The sequence below is a fragment of the Antechinus flavipes genome, chromosome 1 (genome assembly GCF_016432865.1).
Source record: "Antechinus flavipes isolate AdamAnt ecotype Samford, QLD, Australia chromosome 1, AdamAnt_v2, whole genome shotgun sequence".
Classification (NCBI taxonomy): domain Eukaryota; kingdom Metazoa; phylum Chordata; class Mammalia; order Dasyuromorphia; family Dasyuridae; genus Antechinus; species Antechinus flavipes.
In genome coordinates, this window is record NC_067398.1 from 582,542,450 (window position 1) to 582,561,511 (window position 19,062).

General features: G+C 34.5%; 1 protein-coding gene across 1 annotated transcript in view; it reads left to right on the forward strand.

The window, feature by feature from the left end:
- LAPTM4B (lysosomal protein transmembrane 4 beta) overlaps nucleotides 1-19,062 on the forward strand; it is a 109,952-nt gene that overhangs the window by 31,186 nt on the left and 59,704 nt on the right. The window contains exons 3-4 of the mRNA XM_051970898.1: nucleotides 12,445-12,518; nucleotides 13,536-13,658. Coding sequence (XP_051826858.1) covers nucleotides 12,445-12,518; nucleotides 13,536-13,658 — 197 coding nt within the window. The remainder of the gene's footprint in view (nucleotides 1-12,444; nucleotides 12,519-13,535; nucleotides 13,659-19,062) is intronic.

The following is a 19,062-nucleotide window of genomic DNA, read 5'->3' on the forward strand; positions in this document are numbered from 1 at the left end:
ATATAAATATATATAAATGAGAAAATAGTTGTGATTTATACAGAGTGCATTTGCTAAGTGTTTTTCAAACCTTTTTTCGTTTCAATTACAGAAACAGTGATTATAAAGTAGAAGCTGTACATCTGGATTTAATTAAAAGATTTAATAGTGACCTCATGGAGTTTTAGTTGGGTAATTAATTCCTATTGGTTTGACTATGAGGTCTAGAAGGTCAAAGGAATCTAAACAAAAACCAGGAAGCCTAGTAGTAGATGTGATGAAGTTTCTGTGATTAGAAGAGCCATGTTTGAGCCATCATGATCTAGGGAAAAGATTGCCAAAGTAATCTAAATTTTCATATGCCATGTTCTCCCTGTGACAGATAGGTGGTTACTTCTTATTTATTCAAGAGCTTGACCTTCATGTGTAGTTAGCTAAGTGGTATGATGAAGAGAGTGCTAGGCTTGGAATTTGTAAGAAGTGGTTTCAAATCTTTGCTCAGATATTTATTTAGTTGCATAATCCTGGGCAAATCACTTAACTTCTCTTAGCTTTAGTTTCCTCATCTGAAAAATGAGAATAATAGTAGCACCTACCTCTTAGGTCTATTATGAGGATCAAATGAGGTAATAAATGTAAAGTACTTTGTAAATTTTAAAGGAGTGTAAATAAATCTAGCTATTTATTAGAATTAAAAAAACAATTATTGTTATTTCATATATTTGGAGATGGTTCTGCTCCTGATGGGCATGTCTACTCACAAGTGTGTATGTAGATATGGCAGAAAAAACCCAAGGTTCAGTCAACCATTATATCTTCCCTAGGTATAACACTCTACCTTCCTGAGCTCTTTCCTTCCTGGAAAACTTATGATATGTAAGTACAAAGCCAGAAAGGTAGATTTAGGAGAGGGGAATGAGACTGGAGGCAGAAAGACCAGTTAGCAAGATACTGTAGTATATTAGGAATGAAGTGATGAGAGTCAAGTTTAATGTCAATGAGAATTCTCCAGTTGCCAGTATCCCCATTTTAGGGGCCAAGAGAGGGAATAGACTTAAGATTTAACTGAAATTAAGATTTGATTCCCTCTACTTTTGTAGGCCAGCATCTAGTAATCAATTTATAGCTAAGGGAGTTGCATAAGAGCTCTGAACAGTTAAACAACTTAAGGGTCATATAACCAATATAATCAGATTTGAGCCCAAGACAGATCTTTGCTACTTTGAAGCAGCAAAAAATCATAGCCCTCAGATCATTTGGGGGATATGTGAATATGGCAGTATGACAGAACCTTTTAGATACTTAACTTTTCCCACCTAGGAATGGAAAGTCCTTGGTAGCAGCCTTATATTAGAGAGACAGGATGTGGAAATCTAATGACCAAGCTGATGTAATTTGAGGCTGAGAGCGTAGCTTTGTCTTCTGGTTATGGAAAACTGAAGACTTTAATATAATCCTAGTAGCTATCATAACTAGAAGAGTACATTTCCAAGCCAATGCAATTTATAGACACATACCAAAAGTTGGAGGGCATCCAGAAAAGAGAAATTAAAATGATTTATGAATTCGGATGGTAGAAACTTTCAAGTTTAAAGCTCAGGCAAAGAATGGTATGGTGATCAGTGCACTACCTTGCCAAACTTCAAATTTTCATGATGGAAGGAAAAATACCCTGGAAGAAGAAAATGGAGAGTTTGGAGAAATTGAAGATTTCAAACAAAAGACACTCATAGTTCATATCATATAGTAATTAATATATTTTAGTGATAGATTGACTGTCAAGGGGCTATATGCCTTTTGTGGGCTGTTGTGAGATTTTAAGAGGTGCATTTGAACTGCACAATGAAGTAAGGAATTTAATTTAGGTAACAATCAAATTCAGCTTGCTCTGCAAGTGGGGACAGGAAGAATTGCTATACAGAGAGAAAATTAAAAAGTGAAATAAAAAGACCTTCTTAGCCCTGGATTTTTGTGGCTCTAATTTAAGAGGGGGAGAGGGGAGGTTCAAAAATGAGGGAATGTTGTAGCCAAGGATTTCAGCCTTTTTATCTTTACTGGAGACATCAGTTATGGTCTGATATTTTTTGTTTCAATTTAATACTTCTTATTCATCTTCCTTAAGCATAACCAAAAATATAAATCTTTTGTAAGTAATATCTATATTATTTTGAAGGAATTTATAACTTGTTTAGATAAATTAGGATGAAATATATTACTTTCTGTTTGTAATAACACTAGTTAGCATTTAAGTAGCACTTTATAAATATTATCTCTTTATCTTCACAGCAACCCTGAAGATGGGTGCTATTATTATATTTATAGCACCCATCTTCAGGGTTGCTGTGAAGATAAAAAGAGATAATATTTATATTCCTTCAGTTTCCTCATCTGTATTATTATATTTATATTACAGATGAGGAAACTGAAGCACACAGAGATTAAGTGAGTTACCTACATCCCACAGTCAATGTCTGAGGCAGAATTTGAACTTGGCTCACTGACCCAAGTTCAGATTCATCTGTTTTCCTATTCATCTTTGCCCAGGACTATTGGTGATTGTTTACTCATTTGAATTCTGTACTTATTTTCTTCATGAGCTAAAGTTGTTTTGTATGGTAAAGGGCGTAAACAGTGGATAGTATGTTGGTGTCAGAGAACTCAGCTTCAAATCCTATTTCTATTGCTCACTTGTGTTACACTTAATGCTTCTAGACCTCAAATCTCTTCATCAGTAAAATGAGAGGGTTGGATAACATTGCTTCACAAATTTCTTTAGGCTCTATGACCAACCCTAGGATTCCCCTGAATGGTAAGGTCAAATTAAAGGCAGGTGGGCTTGGAATAAGAAAGACTCAACTTCATGAGTTCAAATCCATGCTCAAATTCTTATTAGCTGTGTGACCTTGGGCAAGTCACTTAATCCTGTCTACTTCACTTTCCTCATCTGTAAAGTGAGCTGGAGAAGGAAACAGTCAGTAAACCTCTCCATTATTTTTGGCAGGAAAACCCCAAATAGGGACATTAAGAGTTGGATGTGACTGGAAAATGAGAAAACAACTCAGGTCAAAGTTTATTTTGGTTAGTAGAGTGATTGCAATCATGTTGGCTAAGCAAAATACTAGAAATGTTCTCAATTCAAGTGAATATTTCATATCTTACTGTGAATGTCAAAGATAAGATATTGAGTTGTTTTGCAAATCTTTTAAAGCTATGCTTCCTACATCTCTTAAAATTAACCTGAGATTTGTAACAAAATGTAAGTTTTTTTTTTCAGGAATAGCCAGTTTGGGTTGCAAATGCAAGCTTTTACTTACGCTTAAGATAATGATTCCTAGTTTTGTTGGTGTCACTTCAAATGTCTTTACAACATTTTCTGTTTGTGCAGTTCTACTTTTCTAAAGAGTTTGAAGTATTTCAGTATTGTTCTATATATTTATTATAGATTTATTCTATGATACTTCACTTAAGTCTTACCCATATTTTATAGCAGGTGTTCTTAGTCTGGGGTTCTTGAACCCCTAAAGGGTAAATACTAGGAGACCATGGAACTTGTCTAAAAGCATAAAACAGCTTACTGACAGAAGGAAAAAAAGTCTTCATTTTCAGATTGATTTTTGATGAACTTCAATTTATATCATCTTACTGTTTCAGTTGGGCAGCAGGGCAGCACAATGAATAGAGCACCAGTATGCAGTCAGAAAGACCTAAGTTCAAATCCAGCCTCTAAAAAGTACTAGCTGTGTGATCCTGGGCAAGTCACCTAACTCTGTTTCCTTGATTTTCTCATCTGTAAATTGATCTGGAGAAGGAAATAGCAAACTATTCTAACATCTTTGCCAAGAAAACCCCAAATGGTATCACAAAGAGTGAGATGTGACAGAAATGTTTCAACAATAACAATTCAGTTATAGGTAATAGTAGAAGTGACTTGGCCATTACATAAATAGCAAATCAAAGATTAATTAAGCAAAGCTTAATTAAAAAATACTTCCTGGGCAGCTAAGTGTCACAGTGGATAGAGCACCAGCCTGAAATCAGGATGATCTGGAGTTCAAATCTGGTCTCAGACACTTAACACTTCCTAGCTGTGTGACCCTGGGCAAGTCACTTAACCCCAATTGCCTCAGCAAAATATATATATATATATATATATATATTTCAATAATGTACTTGAATATTTTTACTATATTGTATGTATTTATATATGTCTTTCAATATAAAGTAATCCTTCTATTGTAATAATAGTAATCTAAAGTCACATTGGCATAGTTCAAGGGAAAACAAAAATTACATTCCAGCTAACAAGTCATTATAGTAGTCCTAGGAATACTAAATACAAAGAAATTTACTGAAGTATAAGACATCAACAAATGAAGCTTAAAGCCTGCTTTGAAGTCATAGGACCTAGGTTCAAATGCAGCCTCTGACATTTAGGCCCGTGTGACCTTGAACAAGACATTTAAATTCTCAGGGGATAGGGTGTTTCATTTATAAGACAAAGAAGTTGGACAAGATGATCTCTTGAGCTACAAATCTTATACAATAAGATTGTATAATTTTAGTACTTGAAAGATCTGGGAATCTTCCTCTTACTAGCTTTTTTTCAAACAATGGTATATAAAATACTTGGAACAAGCAATTATTTGAGTGTGATTGGTAAACTGTATGTACTTTTACTTTTATTAAGCTGATTCATAACATCTGACTAGCCTAGATGAAAGAGAATTGAACTAATTTTTTTCAATTATAGTTATTAATAATAGGTCAGTGGAATGCTGTATTTAATGCCCTCCATACGTGTCATTGCTCTGTTTCATGTTTTTAATTGTGGTTTTTAAAGATGGATATTCTCCAAGGAAACATAGCATTTAGTGTTCTTAAAGAACTTCAGTAATTTTGGCTGTTAAAGTAGAGAAATCAAATTTTTCTTTTCATTTTTTTTCTCAATAGTATTTAATTTTTCCAACTACATGTAAAGATCGTTTTCAACATTTCTTTTTGTAAGACTTTGTGTTCCAAATTTTTTGTCCTTCCTTCCATCTCTCACCCCTTCTTGAGACAACAAGGAAGCTGATATAGGTTAAGTATGTGCAATCCTTTATTTATTTATTTGTTTATTTATTTTAATAACTTTTTATTGCTAGAACCCATGCCAGAGTAATTTTTTGCAGCATTATCCCTTGCATTCATTAATGTTCTGATTTTTCCCCTCCCTCCCTCTATCCCCTCCCCAGATGACAAGCAGTCCTTTACATGTTGAAGAGGTTACAGTATATCCTAGATACAATATATGTGTGCAGAACCAAACAGTTTTCTTATTGCACAGGGAGAATTGGATTCAGAAGGTATAAATAACCCGGGAAGAAAAACAAAAATGCAAGCAGTTTATATTCATTTCCCAGTGTTCTTTGGGTGTAGCTGCTTCTGCCCATCTTGGATCAATTGAAACTGAATTAGCTCTCTTTATCAAAGAGATCCACTTCCATTAGAATACCTACTCAAAGAGTATCATTGTTGAGGTATATAATGATCTCCTGGTTCTGCTCATTTCACTTAGCATCAGTTCATGTAAGTCTCGTCAGTCCTCTCTGTATTCATCCTGCTGGTCATTCCTTACAGAACAATAGTATTCCATAATGTTCATATACCACAATTTACTCAACCATTCTCCAGTTGATGGGCATCCATTCATTTTCCAGCTTCTAGCCACTACAAACAGGGCTGCCACAAACATTTTGGCACATACAGGTCCCTTTCCCTTCTTTAGTATCTCTTTGGGGTATAAGCCCAGTAGAAACACTGCTGGATCAAAGGGTATGCACAGTTTGATAACTTTTTGAGCATAGTTCCAAATTGCTCTCCAGAGTGGCTGGATGTGTTCACAATTCCACCAACAATGTATCAGTGTCCCTGTTTTCCCACATCCCCCCCAACATTCCACATTATCTTTCCCTGTTATTCTAGCCAATCTGACAGGTGTGTAGTGGTATCTCAGAGTTGTCTTAATTTGCATTTCTCTGATTAATAATGATTTGGAGCATATTTTCATATGTCTATAAATAGTTTCATTTTCTTTGTCTGAGAATTGTCTGTTCTTATCCTTTGACCATTTATCAATTGGAGAATGGTTTGATTTCTTATAAATTAGAGTCAATTCTCTATATATTTTGGAAATGAGGCCTTTATCAGAACCTTTGATTGTAAAAATATTTTCCCAGTTTATTGTTTCCCTTCTAATCTTGTCTGCATTTGTTTTGTTTGTACAAAAACTTTTCAATTTGATATAATCAAAATTTTCTATTTTGTGGTCAATAGTGATCTCTAGTTCTTCTTTGGTCATAAATTCCTCCTTCTTCCACAAGTCTGAGAGGTAAACTATCCTAATGTGCAATCCTTTTAAGCATATTTCCACATTTGCCATATTGTGCATAGAAATCAAACTAAAAGAGAGAAAACCCCAAGAAAGAAAAAGCAAACCAAAAAAATAGTATGCTTCCATCCACAATCAGTCTCCATAGTTTTCTGGATGCAGATGGCATTTTCCATCCCAAGTCTATTGGAATTGTCTTGGATCACCATATTGCTGAAAAGAGTTAAGTCTATCACAGTTGATCATCAGGTAATCTTGCTGTTACTATGTACGATATTCACCCAGTTCTGCTCATTGCACTCAGCATTAGTTCATATAAGTCTTTCCAAGCTTTTCTGAAATCATCCTGCTGATTGTTTCTTATAGAACAATAATATTCTATTACATTCATATACCACAATTTATTTAGCCATTCCCCAACTGATGGGCATCCACTCAGAAAAATCAGATTTTTTTCCAAGATCATTCAACCTTACAATGAAACAAAATTAGTTTCACCAAAATGCAAAGGAAAATTTGCTGGAAAATACCAGTAAGTGAAAAACTTTTACTGGGAAACTACTGAAGCCATAGAAAATAAGCAAATACTATTAAAGATATTTAAGAATTATAAAGCTTGTTACTAATCCATACAGAATGCTATTAATCTAATGGGGTATGGCATAGGCTTTTTGAGGTTGGAAGGACAGACAGCAAGAGTGATTCTCCTCCCCTCCAAAAAATAAACCAAAAACACCTACTACCCTTTGCTATGAATAAAAAATGCTTATAATGAGCAAAACAAAAAGACTGGCCTACTGAAAAATGAAACAAAACAAAAACAATTTTTGCTTATTAAACTCATTTAAAACTATACCAAAATCATTATCACAGTTCAGATGAGTCTGTAAGATCTTAGTATGTCCACCAAAATATCTACACCATTTTATAGATTCTTTGCTTCCAGTGAGCTTGGAAGTCTTGTCCCCATTGAGGATATAATTAGCTCTGATAATTATATTGCTGTATGAGAAACACCATTGTTTCAGGATTTTAGAAATTCCCAATAAGAGATGAAATTCTGTAATATAACCTTGCACCAGCCACACATCACAAAAGGTTATGTAATTTATCTGAGATACAGAGATAAGCATGATTCAGCAGTTTGGAACTTGCCTTACTTAAACCCCACTGAAACTTAGAGTGATCAGGGCTATATTGGGAAAAATGGAATACTCCCCCAAAGTATGCTTTTGGGGCAGGGAGCCGACATTCTAATTTCAGTTGTTTTTCAGTTGTGTCTAAAACTCTTCATGGAATCCAGAAGATCCTGGAGCATTTTGCCATTTTTTTTCCTCTAGCTCATTTTTATAGATGAGGAAACTGAGGCAAACAGGGTTAAATGACTTGCCCCGAGGCACACAGTTAGTAAGTGTCTGATGCCATATTTGAATTCAGGAAGAAGAGTCTTCCTAGCTACAGTCCTCATACTCTTGTCCATTGCACCATCTAGATGCCAGTAAAGTAAAATGTAGATTTGTTGCTCTTGTTCAGTTATTTAATGATGTCAGACCCTTTATGATCCTATATGGGATTTTCTTGTAAATTATACTGGAGTGGTTTTCCACTCCTTCTCCAGTGGGCTAAGTTAAATAGAGCTTAAGTGACTTGCCAGGGGTTGCAGAGCTAGTGTCTGAGGATGAATTTGAACTCTGATCTTCTGGACTACAGATCCAGAGCTTTATTCCCTGAGCAATCTATCTGCCCCACATTCTAATAGTGGCAGGCAAAATGTACAGAGGAAGAAGAGAAGTAAGTGGGATGATAAGGGAAGTCATAGGAGAATTAGTCAACATATAGTCTTTCTATTACCATTCATTTGATCACTTTGCAAAGCTGGAAATCAAGATGAGCAGTGCAAGTTGGGAGTTTGTATAGCAATAGAATGATTAGGGTAAAATGTGGAGTAGATATCATATAATGATAGTGGGCCATGTGATGTACTCTCCCATATGGGCAGTGAGGCTTTTAGGGTGAGATTTACAGAGCTAAAAATAGGAGCTTCCCAAGTAAGAGTACTTAACTGTGCAATGGGAAGGAATTATACTGTCCTGCAATGGCTGTACTGAATAATGTACTTTTTTTTTTTTAACATAGTATATGTAATTACAGAAACTTTGACATTTTTTAAAAATTGTGTGTGCTTTGCCCATTAACCTGTATGTCATCAGCAGAACTGAATCCCTAATCGTTTGTGTATCACTCTTTAAAACTGGACTTTTAACTTTAGATCCCTTATTGGAGATAGTCTGTTCTGTACATGTAGGCATCCTTAAGAAAATAACACACTGTTGTATGGAAAATAATCTTAGTACATTGATAAGATAGTAAGAAATATGTTTATCAATTTAGAATAACCAATAATAGAGAATAGGATTTATTATTTTAATAAGAGAGTTTATCAACCTAGCATAATTGAGTCCATATTGCTTTTAAACTTGCGTTTTGTGATTGAGCTGTTTGAATAAGTTTTTTTTTTTGACAATAAGATAAACATTTTTGTTCTTATAATGTGGTGTATATGATATGTTATATAGTAGTAAACAATATAGTATATATGTATGTATATTAAAATACATGATGTAGTATAATATAATAAACTCTTATAATCTTAAAAACCACTGACATATTTATATAGACACTTAAAGAAAAAGGATTACTAAGTAAAGAAATATTATAAACAAATTTATAGTAATTTTGAAGTAAACTGTTAATCAAATTATAGTTAATAACTTTAGCTAACAGAATAAAAAACCTGCTTGAGATCCCAGTTATTAGATTGTTCTTAATTAGGCCTGCCTTCTCTCTTCCTATCCATGTGACTCAAGGGTTATATTAGTTAAGTAACAGAGATTTAGAGATTTGCCTTAAGACCACCCAGAAGTGAACCTAGTCTCATCAGATAAGAAAGAGGCATATTGGATACAGCCTGAAATGATAGACTGATGGTTTTGTTTTTGTGCTTGGGTTAGTAAAGTTTGATTGTAGGCATTGCAAAGTATATTTCATTAGTATTTCTGTAGCACAAGTTGGCATATGTAATGAAACAGGAGCATAAATACCTTACACTATAACTGTCTGCTTCATTTCTGGTCAGCTCCATTTTCTAAGGTCTTAAGAAAAAGCCTCCCATTAGATGCAACTTTTTCTATACCATCAGAGCCAATGTGCAAATGCACCACAACAAAAAGAAAGGCCATTTTGGCTTTGGTAGTCCCATAGCCTAAAATATTGGGATTTTCAGCTGATCCCCAGTTAGAGAAGTGTATAGTATTTTCTTGTTCTGCCAGTAACTTCCTCATTATGCTCAATTTTCTCTTCTCTCATTCAGATGACTGGACTGTTTGGTCTGTTAATATTATCAGATCTGCATCAAATGGCTTAGTAATGGTTCATGTAATTCATCATTTTAATCCGAAATATCTCAACTGATTTTATTAGGAATTAATAAAAATTAGTAAGCATTATATTCCAAACTATGCATTTTTAAAGTGTGTCATCTGGCTAATTAGTAGTATGACAATAGCTAACATTTACATAGTATTATTTATATTATATTATAACTGTATTATATAATATATATAATATAATATGTATAACATTTTAAAGGTGAGGAAACAGAAGCTGAAGGAGTTTCCTAATAAATCACTGAGGTAGTATTGGAAATTCAAGTCCCTGATTCTGAATCCAATACTTTGTTTACTACCAGGGCTTCTTAAACTTTTTTCCACTTGCAACTCCTTTCTGCCTAAGAAATTTTTATGTGACTCTGGGTATATAGTTGTATAAATAGGCATGCAAATCAAACATTTACTGGTACTAAGTCATAATTTTGCAATTCCCACATTCAACAAGAGACAAAGTGATGAGTTCCATGTTTCAGGAAGGATGTAAATTAGCAAGCTGGTACACATCTGGATAAGTGACCATAATGTTAAAGGGCTAAAAATCATACTACCAAAAAATCAGTTGAAGGAACTGGGGGTGTTTACTTGTATAAGAGAAAATTTATTGAAAGATAACTCATGTCATCTACCACATCCATTGGAAGGTTTGTTTTCTTGATGTTTTTCTTGGTTTTAGAGCATAGAACAAGGATCAATGGGTGGAATTTGCAGAGAAATAGATTTAGATTCAATGTAAAGATCTATTTATTTTAAACAATTGGAGAAAGGGCCAAATCAGGAAAACATGAATTCAAGTGTAGCCTAAAGACACTTACTAATAGGATAAGTCATTTAACCTCTGTTTGCCTTACTCCATTTTTGAAGGAAATGGCAAACCACTCCAGTATCTTTGCCAAGAAAATATCACAGACAACATTGACCTGCAAAGGTTCATTAAGTCACAAAGAGTCAGACACAGTACAATAAGAGCAACAATGAGCTGCTAGTGGGGTCCTATTCTCTAGAAGTCTTCCAGCAGAGAGAGGTTGGATGATCATTTCTTGAGAATGATGTAAAGAATCCCTGGTTAGTTGTATTTAAAACTCAAGTCCCTTTCGACTTTAACATACAGTGATTCTGGGAAGTCATTTGTATATTGGGCTCCTATCACTGTCCAGTCAACTTTAACTAGGAGTTAATAGTCTTATATCTTATATGAACAGTCTTAGGATATTTCACAATAGAGCCTGAAAGTTGGGGTAACAGTAGATAGAATTCAGGAAGACCTGAGTTCAAATCCAATGTCAGAGCTTTGTGATCCTGGGCAAGTGACTTAACTGATAACCTCACCCCCCCCCCAAAAAAAAAAAATAGAGCCTGAAATTCTACAATTGTCAGACTCTTCTCCAGTCTTTCAAATATTGTCTTAAATTCAAAACATTTATTAAGCTTCTCTTTATGAAGCACTGTGTACTAGGCACTGTGGATACAAAAGTATAATTTCAATTCTAACAAAGATTACATAATTTAACAAGGTAAAAAACAAATACACAAATAATGAAATAAATGAATGAAACCAAAAAATGGAAATTTTTACCATAGGAAAGAGAAGAGAGAATTTTCTGCTGGGGAGGGTCAGGAAAATATTCCTAAAAGAAGTGGGATTTGAATTGGACCTTGAAAGAAAGGAGGAATTGAAACAGTGATAGGTTTGGGGAAAGCATTCCAGCAATGTTGAGGATGGCAGGAGCAAAGACATACAAATGGGAGAATAGGAAGAGCATATAGGCTAGAATGTATCCCATAATTTGATCAGAATATAGAATGCATGAAGGGGAACAGTACAAGACATAGATGATAAAAGTAGCCACAATGTGAAGGGCTTTAAATACTAATCAGAAATTTATACCTTATGCAGTGAGCAATGTGAAGTCACTGAAGGTTTCTGAGGAGCAGAGACTGACAAGGCTATAGTAATACTTTAGGGATTTTACATAGGCTTTTAAGGAAATAAGATTTTATAAATTCCTTTTGTAAAGGAATTATAAAGTAGCGCTTTAGGAATTTTATTATTATATAGAAAATGGATTGCAGAAAAAAATTCAGAATAAATATGAATTTAATTTTATCTTTTTATTTTAAGACATAGTTTCATGCTTGGAATATTTTGTTAAATGTCTTAGTGGTCAAACTGAATGTTCTGAACTTGGGGATCATTATATAGTAGTCAATAGGTTTAAGAAACTAGACTGTATTAAACATGAAAACATAATTCTTTAAAAAAAACTTTGTTTTCCTAAGCTTAGTACATGCTTAGTAAATGAAGAATTGACTTAAATCCTAGACTATGATGTGCTTTTCAAAATTTAATCCCTGATAGTAGTTGATTTTTTTTTGTTACATATTTTTTCATTTGAAAATGTAAAATTCCAATTTTTGGAGGATTTTGGCGAATCATGTTTAAATGGTTCTAAATTATATTGGAGAGAGATCGAATGTCTTTTGTAGTCCATAGCCAGATAATTGTCTTTTAATCATCATAAACAAAATACCTGTGGGAGGAAGTTGGCAATATATTCAAACAGTGGGTTGGACTCTGACCCCTCTGACAATGTTGGGTGTTGAATGTTTATTGAATTGAACTGACTGTTTGCATTCTTCTTTTGGCAGACATGTGTATTGCAACTGCAATTTCCTTTCTCATGATCTTGATCTGTGCAATGGCAACCTATGGTGCATACAAGGTAAACAACTGTAGGGATTGACTCCCTTACTGGAGCCTCACAATGAGTAAATCCCATTGACCAGTGCTAATCAGCAATAATTTTGTAATTAACAATCTTAGAATTTTCTGAGGTGGTGTTGAGACATTAAGCTACTTGCCTATTGTCCCACAGCAATATTTGTCAAAGGTGGCTCTACAGATGTGATTTTCAGGCCAACTGGGTTTCTTTTTCTTAGACCAGTGGCATCAAACTCAATAGAATATGAACCTTCAGTCCATATATTGACTTCGGAAACCACAAATTAACAGTATCTAAATTGTATTGTATTTTTAAATTTATTTTGTTAAACATTTGAAAATACATTTAAATCTATTTTTAGCAGTTTTGTGGGCTCCTTTTGGCCAGCAACCCAACTTTGACACCTGACCTAATCTACATGGCCTGTCTCCAAAGTATTTTCCCAACTGTGTAGAAAAACCTAGGAGATTTTTTTTTTTCTGTTTTCATAAGAATTGTTGAAGACTTAACATATATCTAAAATACAGAAGAGAAGTCACAGAGTCATTGATTAAAAATGGAAGAAACTTTAGAAGTCATTGAGTTTAACCACTCGCTTTACAAATGAGTAAACTGAGGTCAGAGGGATTAAGTGAATTATCTAGGGTCACACAGTTAAGAAATAAAGCAGAATTTTAACCTGGGTGTTCCCACCTCGAAATCTAGCACTCAATCCTCTGATATGTATTAGCTTCCTCATTCAATTAGAATAATCTTGTTTTAGAGACCTGGAATATTTCTAGTGTTAGTTTGTGCTAGAAATCTCTCCAAGGGTAGAAAATTGCCCAATGCTAGTTTTTTTTTTTTTTAACCAATAAATAAAAGATATTCTCAAAGGATACAATAAAAACAGCTTAGAAATATATGTGTGTATGTGTGTATATATATGTATGTATGTGTATATATATATATATTTGTGTGTGTGTGTGGTAGTGGTGAGCCTGTTTTAATACTTTATTTCTTTTCTTTTGTATGTAGCAACATGCTGCCTGGATCATTCCATTCTTCTGCTATCAAATTTTTGATTTTGCCCTCAGCACACTGGTGGCGATCAGTGTGCTTGTTTATCCTAGCTCAATCCAGGAATATATACGACAGCTGGTAAGTCTTCATCAGAACCATGTTAAGCATGTTCTCATCCGGGTAAAATGGCCGACTAAAGGGATATTTTCATATTTTATTTTATTTTATAATAACTTTATATTGACAGAATCCATGCCAGGGTAATTTTTTTACAACATTATCCCTTGCCCTCACTTCTGTTCCGATTTTTCCCCTCCCTCCCTCCACCCCCTCCCCTAGATGGCAAGCACTCCTTTACATGTTATATATGTTGCAGTATATCCTAGATACAATATATGTTTGCAGAACCGAACAGTTCTCTTGTTGCATAGGGAGAATTGGATTCAGAAGGTATAAATAACCTGGGAAGAAAAACAAAAATGTGAGCAGTTTATATTCATTTCCCAGTGTTCTTTCTTTGGATGTAGCTGCTTCTGTCCATCCTTGATCAATTGAAACTGAATTAGCTTTCTTTATTGAAGAGATTCCCTTCCATCAGAATACATCCTCAAACAGTATCGTTGTTGAAGTATAAAGTGATCTCCTGGTTCTGCTCATCTCACTTAGCATCAGTCCATGTAGGTCTCTCCAAGCCTCTCTGTATTCATCCTGCTGGTCATTTCTTACAGAACAATAATATTCCATAACATTCATATACCATAATTTATTCAGCCATTCTCCAATTGATGGGCATCCATTCATTTTCCAGTTTCTAGCCACTACAAACAGGGCTGCCACAAACATTTTGGCACATACAGGTCCCTTTCCCTTCTTTAGTATTTCTTTGGGATATAAGCCCAATAGAAACACTGCTGGATCAGAGGGTATGCACAATTTGATAACTTTTGGGGCATAATTCCGGATTGCTCTCCAGAATGGTTGGATTCGGTCACAGTTCCACCAACAATGCTAAAGGGATATTTTCAAATAGTTTAAAGCTTTGTGAGACTTAGTAAGATATACAAACTACAGGGGAAATAGCTTAAATAGATTTTATCTTTGCACTTAGCTGACTCTGAATTACCTGGAAGTTTTGAAGGCTAATTAGCTGAATATGAGCTTTTAGTTTCTTGGACTCCATCCTGGGAAAACACGAGCTCCCCAGAGCCAGAGTCTAATAAGCCTGTGATGTTACTACTCAGCAAATCATTCTGAAAGCTGATCACCACCTGTTTTACTACGTGAAATCATATCATTGCTTTGTCAGGTAGAAACTGAGGAGAGTTCTCCATTTACCTTGATGTATTTATCAGGAATGGAAGGAGCAAGTCATAGGTTAGAACTGGTAGAGACCTTGTGGTCATTTAGTCTAATCCCCCTCATTTGAAAGATGAGAAAGACTCAGAAAAACCCAGAAAAGTTGAGTGATTTATCTATGGTCTCATGGATATACTAAGTAGTAAAGCCAATATTCAGACTTGGTGTTGTGATTCCAAGGTTAAAGATGCCATGAGGATAGAAGAGGGGGCGTTTAAATGAGAGGGTGTTTCAATAGCAATGAGCGCTGCAAAGATGACAGAGGGGGACAATGATAAGGGAATGTTGAAGTGTAGGGAATATGGATCATGGTTATTACAGAATTATAAATTACTATTAAATTATTAAATTAAGAATTATGAATACAGATCATATCATAGAGATTTAGAGCTGAAAGTGGCTTTAGAGATCTGAGAATTATTTAAAGACCATCTCCATTCTATGATGTAGCAACCTTGTTAAACTTTGGTGGGAAACTCTCACTAGTGTCAATATTTTCTGTTTCTTTTGGACAAGTATTCTCTACTTTTATAGTGTCAAATATCATTTCCTCCATGAAGCTTTTCATGATTATGCTAATTTGGTACCCTCACCAATTAAAATCACCTTTTGTTTTACTTTGTATCACATTTGTATCTATATACAGACACACACACTCACATATAAGTGTGTGTGAGAGAGAGAGAGAGAGAGTGTGTGTGTGTTGTTTCCCCCAGTGAAATATAGAATCCTTGTGTAAGAGGCCATTTAATTTTTCTTTTTATTATCCCTAACATTAAGCACAATATCTGGCACATAGCAGGTACTTAATAAATGCCTGTTGATTTCTTTTACTAAATGTTATTTATATTGTTAGCAAAATGCCATTTCAGCTGAATTGGGTTACAAAATGTAATCTCCCTAACCCTACCTCAAATCCTAGACTCAATATCCCTTATTTAATGTTTTCAGATACTGATTTCTGACAACTTTTCAATATTGCAATTAAAATGTCCTACTATGACATGTATAGCAGGAGTGCTTTTAAATTGTTTTGGGAGACAAATTAAATGTGACAGCCTTTCATTAGCCTCTTACAGTTCATGACATTACTATATAGTAAGAGAGGACAAACAATGGTTTTACATCGATTCTACTTTTTCCTCTGCAAAGCATTTTTTTTTCAAAGAAGCTTTGTGGAAACCTAGATCTAGTTTAAAATCCTCTTTTTCCCAAAATGCTTGGAGCAAGGTCTTTTCTTCTTTTCCATATGCCTAATAAAGAATTAAAAAACTTAAAGTATCAGAAGGCCTTCTCACACCCTTGTAGAATTTTAAACCTGGAAAGAAATTTTGAACTATCATTTAATGTAATGTGTAGATTAAAAATAGCAATGGATTTGAAGTCAAAGGATATGGGTTTAAATCTGGTACCTATTACCACTATGACCAAGTAATTTAACTTCTCTGAGTCTCAGTTTCTTAGTTATTGAGCAAAATGATCTTGAAGATCCCTTTCAACATTCATTCAAAGATTTTGTTTTCCATGAAATAATTTGCTCAAGATGCACTGCTAATTAGTAGATGACTCAGAACTAGGACCTAAATCTCTTGTTTCCCCTTCTGGGGACTTTTGCAATAAAAGTTCATTCTTATTTTCATTGATTTCTTCAGTATTTAAGTGAGCTATGATTCCATCAGAATGGGTCCTTTTTCCAATGCAAAACACAACACCTCTTTGCTTTAAGAGAAAGTTTCATGAACTGTATAGAAATGCATCGGCTGAAAGCCAGTCTTCTTTATATTATACTTTCTAGTGATGTCTGTCCATCCTTATCAAAGCTGACTTATAGTCATATATGTAACAAAATATATTAATTCTTGGGCCAGAATTGGAAATAATTTCTGCCTAGTTGACCTAACAGGATTTGCATTTTTTGGTACAATATGTGAGGCCAGCGTTCCCTCCATGCCATGATGATACATGGAAGTATCTATGTGAAACTGCACAATTATTACTATATTTTCTATTTCCTTTGTTATTTTTATTTTCAAATTTAACGTTATATGGTTTTTCATTCACAAACATTGTTTCATTCTGTATCTCATTCCCTTTGAAAAATAATGCATAGTCAAGCAAAAAAAAATCATTGGCTATATTCTAAAATTAAGTATGTTCCCACATGTTATGGTGAGGCTTTATTGTTCCTATAAGACATTGCAGATAGAAATGAATTAACGACACTCTGCTATCAGTTAAGTGAGTTCTCTAAATTAAAATAATTTTATATATTATATATCTAATATCTACATTTTACATAACATGAACATAGAGATAGAGATATGGAGATATAGATTTGGGAGGTGAAAAAGAAAGAAAGAGAGAGATAGAGACAGACAGAAAAAGATTTTAGGAAGCAGAAAACTGGAGGATGGGATAATAGACGGTCCAAGTTTGCACCTGACCTTGGACAGAGGACAGAGCATTGGATATTTGTTGCTGGCCTTTGGGAGAGCAGGGCAAGGCAGCTTTGTTTTGCAACATGGTTATTATAACAAAAGAGTGAGAGAAGAGCAGAAATGCAAACAAAATGTGGATTGGATATGACTATTCGTTTCTTACTGAAATGGAAATAGACTCATTCCTGGGGAGGAAGGATATTGGATCCTTCTCTTTTTGCTTTCACACTCCTCAGATATGATGTAAAACGGAATACAATACTCTAGAAATCACATTACCCAGTTAGTGTATTTGGTCAACATTTAAAACTCAGAATACTGTATAGACCTTTAGTATGTGTGTGCAACCACAATTTTATATTAATCATGGCATTATACACTCTGGTAAAGAAGTGTTGCCTACGACAAGTGATAGGAACAGCAAAGATTTAATAGAAAACTATATCTCTTTTTGGGATTCTGAGTATGTTATATTCACTTAGCCTTTGTGAAGTCAAGAAGGATGAAGATAGTGAAAAGACCTTTAGAAGACGCCATTTCTAAAGGTCTTTTCACTATCTTCATCCTTCTTAACTTCTCTGAAATATCTGGCATGGCTAACCATTGTCTCTTTCTATGTACTATTTCCTTCCTTGGTTTTTCCAGCACTTTTCACCCTGGATTCTCCTCCTTACTCTCTAACAATCTGTTCAGCTTCCTTTTTTTTTGGATCGTCATCCAAATAATGGCCACTTACTGTAGATATCCCCTAAGATTTTGGTACTTCTCGGTCTTGAGCCCCATTTCTTTTTTCCTCTATATTTTCCTGCATCAAAATCTGGTCCCAGAGACTCACTTGCTGTGTAATCCTGGGCAACTCATTTAACCCTGTTTGCCTCAGTTTCTTCATCTTAAAATGCATAGAAGACGGAAATGGCAAGCCACTTCAGTATCTTTGTCAAGAAAATCCCAAATGGGATTGGGTATAACTGAAAGAACTGAACAGTAATAAAAGTGAGACTCATCATTCGTTCTTTTAAGCTTCATTAGAGGGCACAAGTTCCAGAAAAGGTGAGATCAGCAAAAGGGAAAAGTAAAGCTTTTAGAGTGATGCCCTTATGTGTCCATGACAGCTTGGGTTTAGTCCTAATATTACCCAACTCCATGCAATAATTACTTTAGTTCTTTGATTTTCAATACTAGCAAGGGTAGTAAGTTCAGCCAGCAGGCTTTTTGAAAGACAGTCTAGATAAGAATAGACCTAACTGATGTCAGAAAAAGAGTCCTAACAACTAGAGCTATTTAAAAATGGAATGAGTTGCTTTGAGAAAGCTTTCCTTTTAAGGAGAAGCTGAATGACCTCATCAGGTATTGTGTTATATTGGAAATTCCTTTTGTGTTTCAGTTGGTCCTTTTCAAATATCAAATTCTGTGACTTTGTCTATTTGTTTGTCCTATTTGTCATAGGATGTGAGAGAAGATAACTATAAAACTTCAAGATTTGAGGAAGAACTTGTTGCCAAAATGAGAGATAATATAACTGAGAGCAAATATAATATCAGTTTACAAGAAAGAATTTTTTGCATTCCTAACTTTTCTTCTGAGTGGATAGTGATCAGTCATTCAAATGATAAGAACTTTTTGTTCTCTGGATTAACTGAAAGGGTTTTGCTACTTACTATCTATGTGACTTTGGCCAAGTCCCTCAAACGCCCTGGACCTCAGTTTCTCTGTCTGTAGAATCTCAATCCCTTATTAAAATGCTATAA